The 20,960-nt window shown below is 38.7% G+C and overlaps 1 protein-coding gene across 1 annotated transcript; it reads left to right on the top strand.

Moving 5' to 3' along the window:
- Nucleotides 1-82: 82 nt before the first annotated feature.
- Nucleotides 83-17,170, top strand: ndufs4 (NADH:ubiquinone oxidoreductase subunit S4). Its single transcript, XM_022765275.1, has 5 exons — nt 83-197; nt 2,513-2,591; nt 15,400-15,572; nt 15,837-15,910; nt 16,964-17,170. Exons 1-5 carry the CDS (start codon nt 115-117, stop codon nt 17,065-17,067), a joined length of 513 nt encoding a protein of 170 aa, XP_022620996.1. The 5' UTR covers nt 83-114; the 3' UTR covers nt 17,068-17,170.
- The last annotated feature ends 3,790 nt before the right edge of the window (nt 17,171-20,960 follow it).

Below are 20,960 nucleotides of genomic sequence, written 5' to 3'. Positions count from 1 at the left end.
TAAAGTAATTTTAGTTGCTGGCATCACTCCTCCAATTCTCGGCCAGCTGTCTTACTCACCAGCTCGTACTGTTTGTTCCTTCGCGTTCGCCGTACGTCATTGTTGACAACAGTCATGGCGTCCTCAATGTCACTTCTCGGCTTGGGACGTTTAACTGTGATCAATGCAGCTTCTAAAGTGTTCCTGAACCCTATCAGGTAATTCCATGTTGATTGTTTATTAGTTTTATATAGATGCGTGTTACTTTGAGTCATTTTGTGTGAAACATTTAACTCCAAGTTGGCTAAATACGAAGGAAGGAGGCCGTGAGTCTGGCATGTCCCAGGCTAATGAGTGACTGTAAGCTAACTAGCGTTAAAGCATAAATCACGTAAATAAACCATGTTAAAAGTTTCTTCTCTTTATTGGGCACTGGGTGTGAGTTTACACAGTTGACTGCGTTTTTGCTCGCGTATTTAAACTAACTAGGCTACTAGTAAACGCCAGCGTTACCCCGTGTCCTTACAACATTCGGCTAGCCAGCTAAGTAGCTAACACTAGGACTAGCAAGTCTGAATACAAACCAGTTCACGAGCTAACGCAGTTAACGTTGTTCACTGCTGCACATATGTGCTGCATACCATTACTAAGACCATTCTGCCAGACTGGGAACTTAATTTAATAAAAGACCCCACCGAAAAAAAAAGTTAAAACACAATGCATTTCTTGCAGTAACAAACACGCCTCCATGTGTGTTTCACAAAGTACTCGTTAATTGACACCTTACCTTGGTATGACAGTAGATACTGTCTGGGATTTTGGGGTATAAAAATTTGATATAGCATTATAATGTTTTCCAATCGCGTTTGACTGACGATGATTATTTATATTGAGGTACTGACCCAAAAATATCAGTGTTTTATTTTGTTGGGGTGTCTCTGCATTGTGTGTGTGTGTGTGGACAAACAGACATCAGTTGGTGTAAGATGATTGATTTACCTTCAGGGATTATGATCTGCTGAACTATACTGATGCACAAGGCAGCAAATTATATTGTTTCTTGGATAGCGATTTATCTGCCAAGGTCTCTCAACACTTGAATATTTCCTTTAGGAATAGAGCACAACATTTTGAGTCACAATTAGCTTTTGGTTAGGTAAAGAGATTCCTCAAAAAGTAATGATAAAGGAAGGGCAGCCAAAAGTTTGCCATACCTCATAGAATGATGCAACCTGAGAACATTGTCACATTGCACACGATAGCGTTTCTTTTCAGCTTTTATAATTACACATTACACATCACTCATCATGCACAAGATAAGATCATTAAATAATAGATGACAGGTATGATTGCATTGCTTAACCAAGGGATATACATGGTGAAGTGCATATACAAGTGAAAATGCGAGTTGATGTGACATACTGGTGATAAGAAATAGATGCCTTTTATTTTTTAGACAGTTTGTTGGCTAATAAAAGTTGACTATTGAAACAAAATTCCTTTAGCACAGTAAGGGAAAAGACAGATGAATAGTTTGAAAAATAAATATCTGTTGCAAATAGCTCATTTGGAGAGGTAAAAATATTACCTGAGCCTAAAAACAATTTTCATTATCGATTGATTAATTATTTTTTGACCTTTTGAGTCAAAATAAGCTTTATGATTTACTGTATTTGATCAGCAGACAAAAACCCTCCAACCATTAAATTTGTAATACAATGAAATGGCAAAGTAGACAACTGCTGTCATTTATGCAACTGAAACAAACAAATCTTTGGCATTTTAAATTCGAAAACTAGTAGTTATCAGAATTAGAATCTACCTGTTTTCCATTGACTGATCTGTTGATGAACCAGTCGTTTCAGCACAGAAGTTGATTGTACAACGTTTTGATTATCGGACACAGTCGTATCTCATATACATGTTTTTGCAAGTGAGTGCAGTCTGCTGGAATTCATTGAAGGGATGACTTAAGGAACAGATTTTTTTTTTTATTACATTTATGTGCAACATTTTACACTATAAACCATAGTTGTGTTTTTTGCATGTTTTTTTCCCTCTGTGTTTTAATGGAAAAATGAAACAATAAGGGAAATTCTGAGTGTAAAAATTATACATTAGAAATAAATAAAATTATGATTATCCTGGCATTATCTACAAGGTGATTATCTGGAAGAGCCCTTCCCCGGCTGAGCCATGATGGCACATTACTGTTTTGTGACAGGACACGGCTGCACATTCACAAAGAGCTACACAGTCCTCGCCTGACAGTTGACCACAGCCAACATTAAGCACGTCCTGTCATTAGGATGAGAGCGACAGTCTGCCAGAGATTCACCAGACAGAACTAATATGTGGCGGGGGGGCGGGATTCACTCCTGGTCTCTTCTTTTTCACCGCATCCTTGCCCCATCGCTTCCTCCAAGATAGTCAGTGTTTGCAGAGTGTAACTTGCTCGTCATTTGCTTCTTTGTTGCTTGTCTGCCTTTGGCGGTTTGTGCTTTGCGTGTAATGTCTATCTAATCGTTTTCAGGTCTACAAGCACATCCACATCGAGGCTGGCAGAGAAACCAGGACAAGACACGCAACTTATTACAGTTGATGAGAAATTGGTAAGGATCCCTCCCTCTTCAACGTGACACACGAATTGGTGTTTGTCTGATCTACTGTCCTCCAATTACTTTCCTGGAAGATTTGTTAAAAAACTTGCTGCCAAAATGAGTTTGTAGTAGACAGTGGGCTTTTGTAACAATATGATGGTAATGGCAAATGTCATCATCTGTAGTTCTGTGTGTGCTCACAGCTCCCATTAATCCTCTCTTTGCGCTCTTCCCAACTTTTCATGACAAGTTATTAGAAATATTACTAAATGGAGTTTAGGTGACAAATTAGTTTAATATGACAATATAATGATCTGTGATGAAACTGAAATACAGATAAGCTTTAATTTAAATTAAAAAAGTAACATAATTGAGGCTATGGAACAACATAAAAGCTTTATGATCATCATTATTATTATGGTCATATTTTATGGTATGTTTCCACGGGCCAAAAGCCACCATTACATACTAATTTATAATAATACAAGTATTTGATCTCTATATTGTTTTCATGACAACATGGCCATGTAACAAAAGCATTAATTAGGGAAGTTTCGTCTTGATGTGTGTTTGTACTGTAGCTCCTATTTTTACAACACTGAACCTAAATCCAGGGTTTCAGTGAAAGATTACTGGCAGTCATCATTCACAGTAACATCAGTGTTGTGATTACGTTTAGAGCCCTCTATGGTCAGGCACCTGTCTATATTGAAAGAGTTACTGCAGCAATGTAATTCCGGACTAAAGAAAAAAAGTGACTATGCTTTTGAGGTTGTAGCTTTGGAACTTTTTCCTATTGGGCTTGATTTGTGTGAATACTGTAGACACTTTTATTTTTTCTTATTTTATCGTGAAGCACTTTGTGACATCTGCTCTTGAAAGGTGCTATATAAAAAATGACTTACTTGCTTACATCTCTCTCTCTCTGAGACGTGGAAGTTTTAAAACTTACCCGAGGGTTCTTTGTTTGGCATCAAATACAGCAGGTTGATTTACATGGCAGTTGCATTGTCTCTGTTGACATGACTTAGCTTGCATACTGTACATGTCTAATCCAGTTATGTCTAGTCTTCTACTTCCCTAAGTCCACAATGTGTCAACACTCACTTTTAAGTTAGAGTGCACAGGTTTCAGTTAGTTTTCTGTGCTCTATTGTCTGCATCGATAGCTCACATTGTTTACTTAATCTCACATTTGGTACCCTTTGTTATTGATTTCAGTTTCCCCCAACAGAATGATTTTGTTCTGAATTATTTGTTCTCTTCGTCTCAGTATTGTAGCTATTCTTTTGCACTGTATAAGCGCCTTAATGATGAAAATGCGATCAAAAGCTGCAGTAGAATCATAATTGTAATATTTTTTTATTCCATCCATTTTTCTTTCTTGTCAAAAGTACCTGAAGAGCATTTTTTTTTTCATATTTTTATGGCATTTTGTACTGGCTACGTGTAAACGTGGCCAAGAAATCGTCATTTTCCAGGAATTTTTTTTTTGGAAAAATCATTGTTTCTCTAATCCAATACCCTGAGTATAGAACCTGGGTTTTTCAGTTTCTCATGAAGTTGAAAGTATAAAAGTAACTGCAGGAATCCATCTGTAACGCATGTAAATGCACTTAGTGAAGAATCCCTATGAAGCTAAAATGCTTTATTTTTCTCATCCTATCGAACAGTTGGAGACTGTATCTGCGGCTTTCTTTCGTGACTTTCTGTGAGCAGTCACAACACTTGTCAACTGATGTGGCTTTAGGCACACAGCATAGCTCCAAAAGCACTTGAAGAGTAGGTTTCAGCTAAAGATATGTAATGAAAGCTAGTTCACAGGTCAACGGGTGACTAAGAAGTCACTGTACTTTTTCTGTAAATTATGTGGTAAAGCTGTACATTTATATTTCATCAGACAGGGTCTTTGGTGCCCCCTTTCATTAAGTGTGAAAGCACAGTCTAAGCAGTGATGAGTGTAAATTCGAAGCTGCCAAGGCTTGCAATGTGCCAACTGTAAAAATCAAAGAGGGATCTTTGAAGTAAATGCTTTGTCATTAAAAGACGAAGGAGATAGAAGATAACGGAGAAAAGGGGAGTTTGGGGAGAATGTGGGAGTCTGTTGTGGACTTGTTTTGGGGGGGGGGGGTTTGCTGTGTGTGGGCAGCGTCAGTGCGCTTTTGTCCCAGACTGAGGCTGACCATACTGGCAGACAAACCTTTGGCTGGGCGGAGTGTCTGTCTCTGTCCTCTCAGTAGGGGCCACTGAGAGGAACAGCAGAGGAGAGGAAAAAAGGGCCTCTAAAAATGGGGAGGGGGTGAAAGAAAAGAAGCTTGCATGGAAAAAAGTTTGTGAGACACCCTGAGACTCACGAAAAAGACAGTGGCCACTTCAGTGTTGCCGGCCACAGAGGTTCCTTTGTGGCGTGCTGTTGCTGGCGACGGCGGGAAGTACTCTAATGCTTACCCAGACAGGCCAAAAAGAGAGGGCCTCAGCTGTTTACAGTACAGTGGTCTCTGTCTCACATGGAAGAGGGCAATGAGAGCACTCTCCCTTTTGGGCATTCAGCGCATGTCAGCACGCTAGTCATTCATCAAGCTGTCAATAAGTGTGAATTGCTTTCTGGTTAGACCAATCAAACAAAGGTCTCAATCCACTGAGAGGTTATGCCAGGTTCGCACGCTGTCGAGCAGCCCGAGGAGAAAGTGGTGTGCCACTTGTTGTGTAGTGAACATTTTTGAATAACCTCATTTAGATGAGGTTGCATTTTGGCCAGGGGAAATGATATTTTGAATTCACTCCAAAAACTCTGTCTGACAATATTTGTGTGACACTCATTATCTTGTCCTTAGTTCTCGTCTGTCCAAAAAATGCAAACCTTACAGGAACTCGCATCTCAACAGTTTGTTTGGCCAGCTCCATTTCAGACAAATTTAAGCTATGAAGGGCAAGAATCTCCTGCAGGTCAAAAATATGAACTAATCCAGTGAAGAGGATTTTTAATGGATTCTATTAACAATTTTACTGCAGGCTGCAGACAGAAAGAGAAGAGGCAACTTTTTTGATGGCTGATGAGTCATTAAAGTGGCTATAATCAATATTTTTATAATAACGATGGATCAAATTATAATCTGTAATGTGATAGATGTTGCTTGTAGTGCATTTCTGAGCTTTATAGCATCTTTTAGCTCATTGTTTTGGTTATATGACTCACAACTTTACTGTTTCAATTTGCTCTTACTGCTCTAATCAGTGTTGAAAAGCTCTAATAATCCCACTGTATCCTGCCTGCACAGCACCAAGCAGTAGACATACAAAGATAGTGACTAGCTGCTGAACGTAGTAAAGCTAAAACAATGTTTCCACTGCCACCAAGTGGGCAGAAAATTCAGGTTATTTCAGGTTTAAAGACATTTTCCAAGCAAAGATGCCAAAACATTCCCTCGTTCCTGCTTCTAAAGTGTTTGTTTGATGTGATAGTAAATCAAGTATCTCAACCAAGGCTTGTTGACTGTGGTCGTAAAAAACAATTTGATGACTTCACCTTACGAAACTACATGGGCATTTTTTTTTTTTTTACCATCTTCTGAAATTTTATTGACTAAACAATTTGATTATCAAGACTGTAATCTGGCAGATAAAATAATGAAAACAATTCTTTGCAATCCATGCAAATCTCGACAGTTTTGAATTCTTTCCACGTATTTAAAAGCTCCCAAAAATGAAAAACCTTCCTAAAGTTAGGGATTTTTATGAGCAGATCTTTGAAGGCATTGTCTGAATTACAGAAAAGAAGCCAAATAAAAAGACCTGCGTGATGGAGCTCCAGTGCCCAAAAGCTGTTCCCTAGAGTGCCCATGCCGACCTGCTTTTGTTTGTAATTACTGTTTGATTAAGCATGCTGGGCAGCTCCTAGGGTCCAGCTGGCTGGCCACTGATACACAGCTTTACACGTAATGTCTGCGACCTCCCTCAATTAGAGTCAGGCCTTTCGCTTTACTCACTGGCCCCTTGCAGAAACAACTGCAGTTATAATCTTAGCAGCTGCTTCAATATGCATTAATACAATATCCCCCATTTATGCCTGAGTGTCTTGGGGTCTACTCCTGCTTCAGCCATGGCCAAGTGCACTCCCTCTCTCCACATAAACACAACACCATAATCTTAAAGCGCTTGTGAAGCCTTGTTATAGAGTTCTCTAAAGGCACTAGGGTTTTATGAGACAGAGGAGGACAGTTATTAGAGAGAGTGGGGAACTGAGGTGGAAGGAGGGAGAAAGACAGGGAAAGGAAGAGAGTATTAAATTGGTATGCCTATTTGATGCGTGGCATGTTCAGTTTGATAATCTGAAATCTTTAGCTTTAGAGCCCAGCTCTTGCTTGGCAAGTAACATCACATCTGGACAAAAGATGTGGGGTTTGATTGCAGCAAGGTAGTTGAAGGTTGTTGGTTGTTTTTAAAGACCTAAATTGAAGTCAGATTGAAGGATCCTGAATCTGTCAGTCAAGATTTGTCATGCAAAGATATAATAAAATCCCCTGATACAGAAGTTACTCAGAGGAAGCTGGTTAACACAAGATCCTCTCAGTGCACCATTAGGGCTATTCAATCGGACACGCCAGTTTGCTTAGTGTCACTTGAGAACTCAATTTCCTCAGAATTAAATGTGTTTTGAGAGTGTCTTTGGGCAAAGTACTCTCAGCTACTGCAACCTTAAACAGGTATTTGGTTTCACATTTCGAAATTGCAAGAAAATCAGTGTATAGGACAATGAATACACAGAGTCACAATGAAAATCCAGCTATCCCAACTATGAGGATAAATTTAGCACAAGCAGTTTAAGTCTGCAGTACAAGGGTGTATATTCTCTAAGCCTGTCTAGCCTCAGACACAGAGTGACCTACAGTGGAGCAGACCACATTCACCACCCCACCCCCCTTTCCTCTCCTTCTCATCCTCCTCTCCCACCCTTCCTCCCTCCTTCCCACATAGACAACTTAAGTGTCTGTTTTGTCTGGTTGCCCTTTCATACGGCGCGCTTATGCAAAAAATCTCTCGGCTCAAGTTTGGAGTAGTGGGTCAGAGGATGTTGGTCTTTGAAGAGTGCCAGACAAGAGGCTTTATTATGTATCATCCACTAAATAGTATTTCATTCATTAACACTCTCTTCCATAGAGACTAAGCCTCTTAAGAGGACTTCTCAGCCCTGTCAGCGCCGAGTAGTTTTAGGAAGTATCTAACTGCAAAGTGTTGTGTTTGCAGAGTGGATAAAAAAAAAAGAAAGAAGGTTGCTACTTGTGTTTGCCTACACTTCCATTTATTCATTTGTTGTAAACAAGCAGCTCTTTTTCTTAATTTTCTGAACTCGTTTTGGTGTCTTACACGAGCATCAGTCTGGTTTCTAGTATATTTTGTCTCTCCAGTCTGTTTGTTGTAATAACACAACAAAGCATCACAACAAAAACGATAACGTTATAATTTGTGGCGTTGAATTTCACTACACATGTGTACTAGACCTGAAACGATTAGTTAATTAATTGCCAGAAAATTAATGAGGAACTTTGATAATGGATTCATCTGGTTCCAGCTTTTCAAATGTGATTTTTTTCTTTTTTCTTTTTTTTTTTTAAGGCATCTGTGACAGTATACTGAATGTCTACTTGGTTTTCAACTGTTGGGTCAGACAAAATGACACATTTATCACCATGGGAACTTGTAATGGCCAGGTTTTGCTATTTGCTGACATTCAATAGACCAAAAGATTAATCAACTAATAAAATGAAAAAATAAATAATAATGAAAAATAATTAGTTAATGTAGACTATAGTTGCATAGTTCTAAAGCTACACTGACTATTTTCATTATCAATTAATCAACCACTTTGTTCAGTTAATCATTTTAGATTTCAAATAGTCAAAAAAAAATAGCAATAAATGTCCATCACACGTTCCCAGAGTCAGAGTCTTTATGTTGTTTGTTTTGTCCATTAAATCAAAGATGTTCAGTTTATATGATAGAAAACAAAAACACGCACATCCTTATATTTGACAAGCTCAAAACGGAAATGTCGTTTGGCATTTTTGCTTGATACATTATCATAGTATTGGGTTAATTATACAGAATTTTACATATGAAAAGACATTTTTCTTTGAGATGCTGTACAACACACAAACAAACAAGTGCGTCTGCATCCAAAATATTCATAAATGACCTCCTCCTCTACCCCCCTCTTTCCAGTCCTCAGTGGTATGTGTAATGTGAGATTTGAGATGACCCTCACGCCAGCTGCTTCTTGTTCTCCAGAGTTGAACCACTCCTACACATGAGCAAGCAACATAATATTTGTTTCTTTTAGAGACGCCCCCTATGTCCAATCAGTAATTGGCACGCTTTTTCCACTTCAAAGACGTCTGAAGGTGGGAACCGGCGGAGGCTGATGAGTGAGGCTCTTGGTCTGGGTGTGGGCTGGAGAGTGGGGGGTTAAGGGTGATGTGTTTGGGCTTTCACCACATGCTGACTCAACATGATTCAGCTTGGCTGACCTTATGACCCTTCCTGGCTGCCGGGCTGCAGTTTTGGCATACGGGTGTTCATGCTATGATAGGCTGGACCGTACTTGTGTCATGGTTGTCACGGTGTCCACCATTACCCATAACGAGGTGGTAGCGATGCTACAAGTGCTTTGTCTGAGTCATTCATGCACAGACATCCTTTGTTTATTTGTTTGTCTATTTGGTCACTGTACTAACAGGAAAATTCACTCTGCACCTCTGTTTAGATTTGTAAACCCTAACAAGTCTTAAAAGTAGGACTGCCAGTACCAATGTGTTTATACAATGTGGTCCTGTGTCTGGACTATTTTGCTAGGATTAGAGGACGCATATGTCTGCAACTCATGATTATTTTCATTATTAATCTGTTGATTATTTTATCGATTGTTTAGTTTGTCCATAAATTATCAGAAAAAAGTGAAAAATGTCCTTTAATCCACGATAACATCTTAAAAGGTCTCTGTTTATCCCACAGTAGAGAACCCAAACACATTCAGTTCTTGGTTACTTGAAACCACGAAAATCAAGCCAGAACCACTGCAAGTTTGGTGTTTTTAATTAATAAACAATTACAGCAAATTACATAAATAATTAATATTTATAGAGCTGAAATGATTAATTAGATAATCAGTTACTCGATTGACACACAATTAAACGGCAACTACTTTGATGATCGATTAATTTCAGTCACTTCAAGCAAAAATGCCAAAAGTAAACTGGTATCAGCTTCTTCAATGCGCCAGTTTTCTACATTTAAAAGTTTTTGGCAATTCATTTTCTGTTGCTCATATTGTGTCAGTAGTAGTCTGATAACGAATGGTTAGTTATTAAAATCATTTGTGCACTTGATTCCACACTTGGTGTCAATACAGATTCTTCATCTTTTGTCCATTTCACAAAGTCTTTTCTCTCTATTTTATCGTAGAGTTTATCATTTTTATAACTAATAGTTGAGCCAGAATCATTGTAAAAACAGATGTGAATTTCCTTTTTATGGTTTCTTTTTGTTTAAAATAGTCGTCTTTCTCTAAAGGAGAACAAAGGGAATATCAAGTGATTGAGCAAAAAAGACAGTGCTATTCAATTCACTAAGTGACTGAACAGTAATGTGTTGAGAAGACAAGGTCCTTGTACTCACTTCTTTTCAAGTCTTCATCTACATTTGGTCGTACCCCATGATGCTCCAAGTCCCCCAGTATGAAGCACTATTCAAAGTTCCCATTGCTTAAAAAAATCATATGTGTTATATCGCTTCACTTGCAGAGATGAATCCAAAAGTAATGTCTGACTTTAATTTTGGGGGGGGGGTTATTTTCTTATTGGCAAACCATTTTTAAAGGTAAATTACATTTATTCTCTTGTCACAGATAATTCCCTTTAGAGATATGCATGACACCATACCACAAAATCTTTCAACTTTTCTTTCACTTTTCATTTGGACCAGATCTGCGAATGATATAAGAAAGAAAATAGAGACCATACTTTATATCACTGAGCAGGCAAAAAAAAGTCCCCTCATTTATTTGCAAGCACAGATCTTGGTATACAGTGCATTCAGAAAGTATTCAGACCCATTCACATTTTGTTATATTGCAGCATGTCCATTTTTTCCCTCATCAATCTCCCATCAATACCCCATAAAGACAAAGCAACAGCAGAATTTTAGAAATGTTTTCAAATGTATTAAAAAGGAGAAACTGAAATATCACATTGACATAAGTATTCAGACTCTTTACTCAGTAGCCCTTTACTTAGTTGAAGCACCTTTGGCAGCGATCACAGCCTCGAGTCTTCTTGGGTATGACGCGACAAGCTTTGCACACCTGGATTTGCAGGTTTCCTGCCATTCTTCTCTGCAGATCCTCTCAGGCTCTGTCAGGTTGGACGGGGACTGTTGGTGCACAACTATTTTCAGGTCTCTCCTGAGATGTATGATTGGATTCAAGTTAGGGCTCTGGCTGAGCCACTCAAGGACATTCAGAGAGTTGTCCCTAAGCCGCTCCTGTGAGGTCTTTGCTGTGTGCTTAGAGTCATTGTCCTGTTGTAAGATGAACCTTCAGCCCAGTTTGAGGTCCTGAGCGCTCTGGACCAGGTTTTAGTGAAGAATATCTCTGTACTTTGCTCTGTTCAGCTTTCCCTCAACTCTGACCAATCTCCCTGTCCCTGCTGCTGAAAAACACCCCCACAGCATGATGCTGCCACCACCATGCTTCACTGTCAGGTGCCTGGTTTCCTCCAGACATGACACTGAGTCCAGACTGCTCAATCTTGGTTTCATCAGACCAGCGAATCTTGTTTGCCTGAGAGTCCTTCAGGTGCTTTTTTTTCCAAACCTCTAGCAGATTTCATGTGTCTTTCACTGAGGAGAGGCTTCAGTCTGGCCACTCTGCCATAAAACCCAGATCAGTGGAGTGCTGCGGTGATGGTTGTCCTTCTGGAAATTTCTCCCACCTCCACACAGGATCTTGGAGCCAGAGTAACCATCATGTTCTTGGTCACCTTTTCTTTTTTTTTTCCAAGACCCTTCTCCACCGATTGCTCAGTTTCGTCGGGCAGCCAGCTCTGGTTGTTCCAAGCTTCTTCCATTTAAGAATTATGGAGGCCACTGTGCTCTTGGGAACCTTCAGTGCAGCAGAAAGTTTTGGTTTTGGCTTGGTTTTTGCTCTCATATGCATTATCAGCTGTGCATGCATTATCAATGTGTAGAAACATCTCAGATGATCAAGAAAAATGGGAGGCACCAGAGCTATTATCCATCCATCCATCCATCCATCCATCCATCCATCCATCATCCATCCATCCATCCATCCATCCATCCATCCATCCATCCATCCATCCATCCATCCATCCATCCAATTTAAATGATTTTGTGAAATGTGAAAAAAGTGAATGGGTCTGAATACCTTCTGAATGTATTACTTCATACTTGAACACTGCATTTCTGCTGTTTAGCCTACAGAGTTGTCAAATCCCGTCTCGTGGTATAATAAACCGCTGTGCAGTGTTTTGTTTTTGTTCTGATAACCCTTCAAACTCATGGATCTATTACTCAAACTGGACTTCTAGGAGCCTCTTACATTTTTTGGACACAGTGCTGTTTTTGTTCTGAATACCTGCTAACAAGAACTACATACATATATATATATATATACTTTTATTTATTTTTGATATCTCGTTATTTCCTACAGTTTCTCCTCACTTAAGCACATTGAGATTTTTTCTCTTGTTTACACAGAAATCTTCCATCCCAGATCTCTGTTGGAGTATTAGGGGTACCAGCTTTCAGCATTCTGGTGGGCCCAGCGGCCCCACAGCGACAAGCCCCTATGCTCTTTATTTGGCACGTAGCCTGGAGGTGTCAGAAATATCGACACGCTTTCACGTGACGGAGACTTTGCCAGCCTTTTTCCCCCCTTTCTTAAGCCCTGCATTCTGTCTGCCCAGCCAGGTATTGTAGGGCCCCGTGAAGGCCCTGTGAATAGTGTCAAACTTGATAGTTCTCATTTTGCTTCCTGTACATGGCAGAAGAAAAAGTGCCCACCGTGTGGGTTTTCCTTTTGTGATGGCCCTCTCTAGTCTTCCTGGGAACACACCACATTCCAGCCACAATCATTCCCTTTGTGAATCTGGGTATTGTGGGTGAGTCTGTTATGCCAATAACCCTCCTAGCTTTCAGTGTAATGCGTGCAAGTATCATAGAAAGTCTAGACTCGTATTTTTTGCAAACAATGCCAGATAATGAGCGGTGTGTTTTCAGTGATTTGGCAGAGTTTTTGTTTTGACACATCCTCCCTCATTCATGAAGGATCTTTTGTGCTCATCCACGCCTAAGATGTGATTTAAGGTCTGCTACATCTGGACAAATTATGGCACCACTTTACCATACATGGGCCTCATGTGTCAGTTATGGTTTATGTAACGCACATACGCGTAACCATAGTCTGCTCTGCTAATCCCAAGGGCATAATTTCTAATGCGTCTCGGAGAGGGATTTTCATGCATCCATCCCCTTGAACAGACCAGACCACAGAACTGCTAAATGTTTCTGACTGCTAATTTTATTTACCTCAATTCCAAAGGTACTATTTGTACATGATTTTTCTCCTCAATTTACAACTCCAAATTTGTTATGGTTCAATGTGCACAAGGAAGTTTTGTTCTCAGGAAGTTTTTCTTACCTCGCTTTTTGAGTACAGATCTTTATCCACTGAAAATAAGAAATGATATCCTGCTGAAAGAAAAATTTAAAAACATTTTTAATTACCTGCAGAAAAAAATGACCCTGGCTCTCTCACACTGTCTTGTGTATGATTGTGTCATGAACTGTCCACCATTACCCCCTTTGGGTGAAGGGAACATGTTTTCCTCCTCTCTGTGACAAGAGGGAATTGTTAAGGTTAAGTAGATAGGGCAGCCGGAAATAATTACCGAGCACTTGTGAAGTTTTTTTTCCCCCTTTTGTTCGTCTTTTCCCTTTCATTTTAACAATCTTTTCAATGTGCAGATCTTGTTTATGATTAAATTCAGTCTGGTCTTGCCTCTTAGCATGGCAAAAGATATTTCACTGAAACGAGCAATAGTTAAGCAATTGGACCTGTAAGTTCTTAGGCTTAAATACCATTGGAAGCTCCTTTGCCCAAGGAAAGGCGGGCTTTTGTGTAGAGTTCATGCAAAACGACCCCCTTTCTACAAATCAACTGGCAGATGACAGACAATGATGAAAATTTGATTCTTTGAAGTTGTAATGGCCATTGAAATGTGTAAAATTCTTGTATTGAAAGGAGAGCACCCTGGAAAGCCCTCAGTCTTGGGTGGCTGCTGCCTGCATGCTGGGAGGTTCGTCTGTGTTTTGTCGCCGACTTCCCATTGCTTGTTTGCTAATTCCCTGAAGAATCGGACCAGATCCTTGATAGGCGCTTGAAGGGGCTCCAGTTGCTCAGGAATATGCATTTAGTACGCCCAAAGGCCCCTCCTCCTCCTCTTGTCGCGCTGGCCTACTTTCTGATGGTCTGGAATAAATCACCTCAAGTATTAGGCATTAATTTCATCCACCTCAATGCAAAAGAGTATGAATAACAGCATAAAGATGGCTATTCTATTCTTCTTATTTGGGTTTGTTTTTTTTGGTCCACATATGTAAGTTATGGCTTTCTGGTTTTCTTTGTTATAGTGCTTTTGTTCAGTTACACTAAAATCATGCACAAATTTAAAGTCTAAAAAACAAAAAATTGAATTATTGAACTGTTGCCTGATAAAAGTCAGCCCATTAAACACTGATGGACGTTTACAAGCTCCACATAAAAAAATTAAAAAAAAAAGGAAATCACAGCAAAATTCTGACAAGTTTGGTCTCAGGAAAGATCTATATGCAGTTGTAACAGTTGAGCTGGCAAAAGAGACCAAAATGCCCACAGAGTGATCATCAGATCACAGAAACAATAAAAATACTATCCAAACTTTTAGTTTGTTTTACAGTGCCTATAAAAAGTGTTCACTGTGGATTGTTCATATTTTATTGTTTTTCTGACACTGAAGATGCATTTGAGCTTTTTTTGACCCTGATATTTTAAAGTGAAAATAAATCTCTACTGACTGATGTGAAGCTTCAAAATACAAAACACAAAGCAGTTGATTACCTAAGTACTTTTTATAGCCACTGAACATTTTCCTAACCCCATCTTTTCTGACATTAAGAAGATGCTGTCAGAGCTTAAAGTTGTATTTTTTAACACCTGCGAGCTAACTTTCAGATGGCCTGTCTCAACAAACGCACACACATATATCTTTTCACGAACCCTTGTTCTTTGTAGGGGAAGAAAAAAGACATCAATCACCAAGTAAAATGAAAGTCAGAAGGGTTGTGGTGGACCACCGGGTGGTCTCCAACCAGAAACATGTCAATTAGTTATTTCCATACACATGGTTAGCATAAAAAAGTTGCTCAGTTGAACCCTCTTCCAAGTTCCATGCTTTATTGTTTACAAAGGAGTTAAATTGATTAATTATTATTAATCGTTTAGTTTTAGTTGATTGACAGAAAATTAATCAGCAGCAACTTTGATAGTTATTTTTTATTATTTATTTAATTAAAATAACTGTTACTTGAGCTGTGCATGGGATTGTTATTTAAAAGCAATGAAATGTGGTCAAACTGTAGGACTTTTCTATGAATTTGTTAAAGATAACTTTAGTATATTTATTTATGATGTTCTCCAGTCTGACATTAACTTATTAACTCATTAACTGTGTTACTTACTGTATAATGTGCTTCTGTCTGTCTCTCCATAGGACATCAGCCCTGTGACAGGGGTTCCAGAGGAACACATCAAGACACGCAAGGTTCACATATTTGTACCTGCTAAAACAGCCATGCAGTCAGGAGTCAACAGCACCAAAAAGTGGAAGATGGACTTTGATACCAGAGAGCGCTGGGAGAACCCGCTGATGGGCTGGGCCTCAACGTAAGAATCTCCTACCAATTTTTTTACAACACATAAAATTCAATGAGTCTTTATTATATATATTTGTTGTATATATGTTTTTTTGCTTTTCTGTGTTGTGATAATGGTTTCTTCATACATCTATTAATAAGGGGTTGATGAGTGGGCATTACTCTTGGCAAATGATTTTTGGTTAAATAGCATTTGGATCATAGAGCATTTCTTATGATATTTGCCCCCAGTGATGTGACCATTATGAGGCTAACAGCTCTTTCTGCCTTTCAGGGCTGATCCTTTATCCAACATGGTGCTCTCTTTCTCCTCCAAGGAAGATGCCATTGCTTTTGCTGAGAAAAATGGTACGAAATCTAAGAATTGTCAAGATTTTAGATAGACCTTACCTTTTAAAACAAAACATATAACAGTGAATGCAGTGACTGTTTTAAAGTGCACACCATCGCTTGGAGTTTTACCAAAACTGAATCAGTGGAACGAACAGACTGATAGACAAACAGTAGATTCCGATTGTTGGTTGGAGGATTGTGATGCTCATATCTGTTGAGTTGGTTGCCAGTTTTGCTGTAGTGACTGCATCATAGATCATCAGGTTGGTGCAGGATTAGCTAGATTTAATCTGGATTTATGTGAATTTTGATCAAATAGTGTTACAGCATCACATAATGTAAAGCATCAGTGGGTCACTTGACCATCCTGAGTGGTAACTGAAAGCTTTATATATATATTAGTATATATATATATATATATATATTTAATTTAAACAGATTTCAATTATACATTGACTATAAAAAGAAACTAAATTTTGGACACTGGTATAAAAATCTGGATAACAGATTTAACCCTCTGAATATGATATGATACAGTTTATTCTCAGCAGCAGATAAATCGGTAATCAGATGAATCAGTCTAGCAGAGACCATCATACTCTCTCTGGATCTTGACAATATTATATATTTTATAAACACAGTTTATTAAACTTTTCAGACCAGAACTGTGATATTGATTGCAGTAAAACCGCTCCTGTTAAAATCGCTTTATTGCAACAAAAAGCCTTATGACAAATCAAGTAATAAAACATTAAAAGATTTTGTTTGATGGGCCAACAAGATCATGTGAAACAGTCCTCTGTTAATTAAAGTTAAAGATGGCTTTCTGTCGACCAACTGAAAGTTCACTTTGACTCAGAGAACTGAACCATCTGGGAGAGTTTGTTGAAACTCAGCAAAGAAACTGCCTTACTCTGTTTATTGCACCATGAAAGCGATTAGTGCAGTTCTGACTACACACAGCCTGTTGATGTCTACAAAACACCTCATTGTGGTTGGAACTCATCCAAAGTGAACATACGTGACGTTCTCGCCCCATCACTTACTCTCATAATGTTTTTGCTTCAGGTTGGAGCTACGATATAACTGACAAGAGAAGCTCAAAGCCCCGGGTGAAATCCTACGGTGCAAACTTCTCTTGGGACAAGAGGACCAGGAGGTCCGCTAAGTAAACTGAAGACGCACATCTGTTAGTTGGCTTGACCTCAGTATGTCCCACAGCAGACCTGTATCATTCTTGTCAATAAATGCATAATTATATATGTGGAAACCAAACATTTGGGTCATTATCGCTTTTATTCTTCAAACATTCACCTCATTACTGACTACCTAACATAGTCTACTCGATTAATGAAGTGTTTGTCCTGAGTCGAGTTGTGCAACAGCAAAACAAAGGGGAACATATTATTACAATTAGAACCTGTTTAAAGACGGGGATAAATATATCTGTGGGCCAAAACCAGTGACATTTTTCCCGCATGAGTGTTTGTTTCCATCCTGTTACCTGAATTGTTTCAGTGTTTGGAGAGCAGCACAACTGAAAAATAAATAAATAGGAACTTGGAACCTTATTTTCTGAAAGGCTAACAATTGTTTTAACTACAGCATCTGCAGAGTTTTACAATGACCCACATAATACGATTACTAACAATCACTTTCACTATTGAGTGATTGATTTATTTGAAAACATTTCATAAAGCCAAACATGTTTGTTTTGTCTGAGCAACAGGTTAAACCCCAAAAATATTTAACATTTACTATATGAATAACAAAGAAAAGCGGATGAAGGAGAAAGGTTGACTATGCCAGTTGAACTTCATCGAGCTCTACATAACATCATATAAAAAAAACTGTTAAATTTAGATCTCATGGTTGAGTGAGGTTCACAAGAGCCTAACCATCCTTTTCACAGGTTTATAGCCCAATTCCAAATGGTGAACAAAATAGTAAGACTTGTAATGCAGGAGAGTTAGTCTGCGTTTGATCTAGACATGATTTATGTGAAGCACATGCTGATTTCCATTTTTGGTTTTGGAAAAAATGCTCTTTTAATCTAGTTATTTGTTCAAACCAAAATTTCTCAATAAGCCAATAATATGGTCAACTATGTAACTCTCCTCCTGCTCCCTGTTGAGATGAAGTTCAGGTCTTTGGAAAAGCCATAAATTCTTTGAAATGCCCTGCTATTCACACTTGGCAGCGTACTTGTTGCCAGCGTTTGTTTGTCGTCTTTGTGTTCAGTAAACAGTGGTGTTACTCTGCGCCGAGTCCCAAACTGCGTGACTGCACTGATATTCACACACCAATCATGGGCGCCTAATTGGTATAGCCCTTCGTTAATTAACGCACTGCATTGCAAATCTCTCACAGCCTTGCGCTCGCTATTTATTTTGTTCCGTCACTCGGCACATCAAAAGCGCCGATCTGATATGAGCGTAATGGTCCATCTGAACGGCAGGACATGAATGACAGCATGTGTTGCTTTCCGCCTTTGAAATCCCCTCGGAGAGAAGCAGTGGGGAAAAATGCTCTTGGCACAACTTTGTATCATAAAAGTTGAAAGCATTCCGCCCGTCTTGGCCTATAAGCACAATAATGTATGTGAAATGAGAAAGGCTGCACAGTGGCATTGTTCAAAGTTGTTCATCATCACAATACAAACATCAGCGACACAACGGCTCTGATCAGTGAGGACATAAACATTTGCTTTAAGTGCTTGATAGTACACACAGTCCTAATATTTCAACAATCGTGCAAAAAAAAATACCGGGTTTACAAGGATACATACTGTATCACATTTAAAGTATACTAGATGTTTATACTTAGACTTTCAGTTTAATTTATTTGTAATTAATTCAGTATCACCATATATAAAAGGGTGGTACAAGTGGCATCAGTGGTTATTATTAGTTTGAGATAATATTTGTCTCTGAGAGGTCTGTTGCCACCCCAGTACAGTGGAGATGAGATCTGTTTGTGTTGCTCATAGCACGGAAAAACGACAATAATAACAACAACAGCAATATCTCTGTCCAGAATTAACAATCTATATCAATCATCTAATCAATATCAACATGAAGAGCAGCCCATAATCCTCAGCAGCAGCTCAGTAGGATGCTACGATCTACATAGGAATGTAAAAAAAAATCACATAATAATTTAAATTTTCTAACTTGATATCTCAGTTTCTTTTTCAAGACCTGTGTTTTTTTGTTCAGACATTATTTTAGCCACAGTGAAGGAGAGTCAGAGAATGACAGAAAGGGCCTCCCAGAGGGTGCTTCATGGTACGCACTCTACCAGGTGAGGAACTGGGGCACCCCAAACTTTTGCCTACTGTTGATGCCAGAATCTGACTGGATGCTTGTTGTGGAGGTCAGTGTGTTTAGGGTCAAAGGTCAATTTAGTTGAACTATTGCCAAGGAACCTGGTGGGAAGTCAACATAGTCATCGACAGCTACTCTTTGTGTGAGAAAGCCGGGACAGTGATTATGAAAAGAGATATGTACTCCTATTTACTTCCACTGTACTGATGTGGCGATTTTTTTTTTTTGTCAGTTAGTCAGATGTGTTAATATTTTAGGTGTGCACAAAAGTAGCCAGCTAGCTAATCAGCTAATCAACACGTTCAAACAGGATTAAAGAACCTACAGACTGCATTTTTAATATATTTACACAGTGTAGATTTTGTATGTGTTGAGCAGATTTGGAGACCATACAGGATTTGCCATGACTGATACCCAGCATGCAGTGTAGCACCTGCTCATTATTACAGTTATTTTAAAAGTGTTTTCAGTCACTAACAGAGTCATAATGTTTTATTATTTCATGGCTTAAGTAATAATTGGCTGCACCAGCTGGAAGATACAATAAAAAAACTACAGTGGGTGATACTGAAACAAACCGCAATCTATGTTACACTTCACTCAATCATGCATTCAAATTTTATAGTGCTAAAAGGGAAATGTGGCTCCCAGACGCAAAGTGTTTTTGCAAAAATTCTCTTAAAAAAAATTAAGTGAAATTATGCAACAGAGTTGAGATAGTGAAAGAATTCATGTAGGAGTGTGTGTCTATAAATGGTAGTTTTCCATTGGGTAAGAAATCTTAATCCATCAAGAATTGTTTTTATTTTCTGTTATAAAGAGAGTTCAGCAAAAAAAAACAAAAAAAATTACACTCTGCTGGAAAGCATATAGGCCAATGTTTAGCCCTGTGTCCTGCTTCAACTCAGCAGCTGGACAGGACACCTGATGTGAAAGTTTTAGTATGAACGCTTGCCAAAACGTTATTTGTTAATAGTGCTTCTCTAAATTACTCACACCTACACTCACGCAAACACTTTCTTGCCCTGGATGACCCTAAGGATCACTGCTGTCTGTGGTCGCTCACTTCTGTGAACTCCCCAACCCAGGCAATGAGGCACGCAACCCTGCTTGTCTGGAGCCAAAGACCTGGTTCCTTGTTTGTGTTTGCGTGTGTGTAGGGGGAGTTTCAGCACACTGTGTGGACTAGAGCTCGTTTTGAAGGGCACAGATTGATGATAATTTCTGGTTATCCAAACAAAAGCTCCTAGCAACACTGAAGAGAACCTGTTTATCTAAAGTATACTGTTTATTATTCTTGAATTATTTATTATCTTCTGTACAGTGGGACAACAAAAACAGCTATGCCATATTATCTCTTCAGATTTTGATGTATAGGTTTGGTTTATTTCTTGCATTTTTTATAGAATGAGGTTTTTCCAAAATTAATCACAACAATCTTTCAGGCTTTGTTAAAAGGTGGTTCACTATAGAACACATCATCTACAGAGCACAGTCGAAGTAGTATAGTAAGGTATAAAGAAGTCAGAGTATAGTAAGGGATAAAAATGTTATACTGCTATGACTTTTTTATGCCTTAACATACTGTGACTTCTTATGCCTTACTTTTAGGCCTTGCTATGACATTTTATGCCATAATATACTATCATTTTTTATGCCTTACCATACTATGACATTTTTATGGCTTACTTTAGTATGATTTTTTTTACGCCTTACTATACTATGACATTTTTATGCCT

The sequence above is a fragment of the Seriola dumerili genome, unplaced genomic scaffold (genome assembly GCF_002260705.1).
Source record: "Seriola dumerili isolate Sdu_G_001 unplaced genomic scaffold, Sdu_1.0 BDQW01000668.1, whole genome shotgun sequence".
Classification (NCBI taxonomy): domain Eukaryota; kingdom Metazoa; phylum Chordata; class Actinopteri; order Carangiformes; family Carangidae; genus Seriola; species Seriola dumerili.
This window is presented reverse-complemented; position numbering and strand designations above follow the sequence as displayed.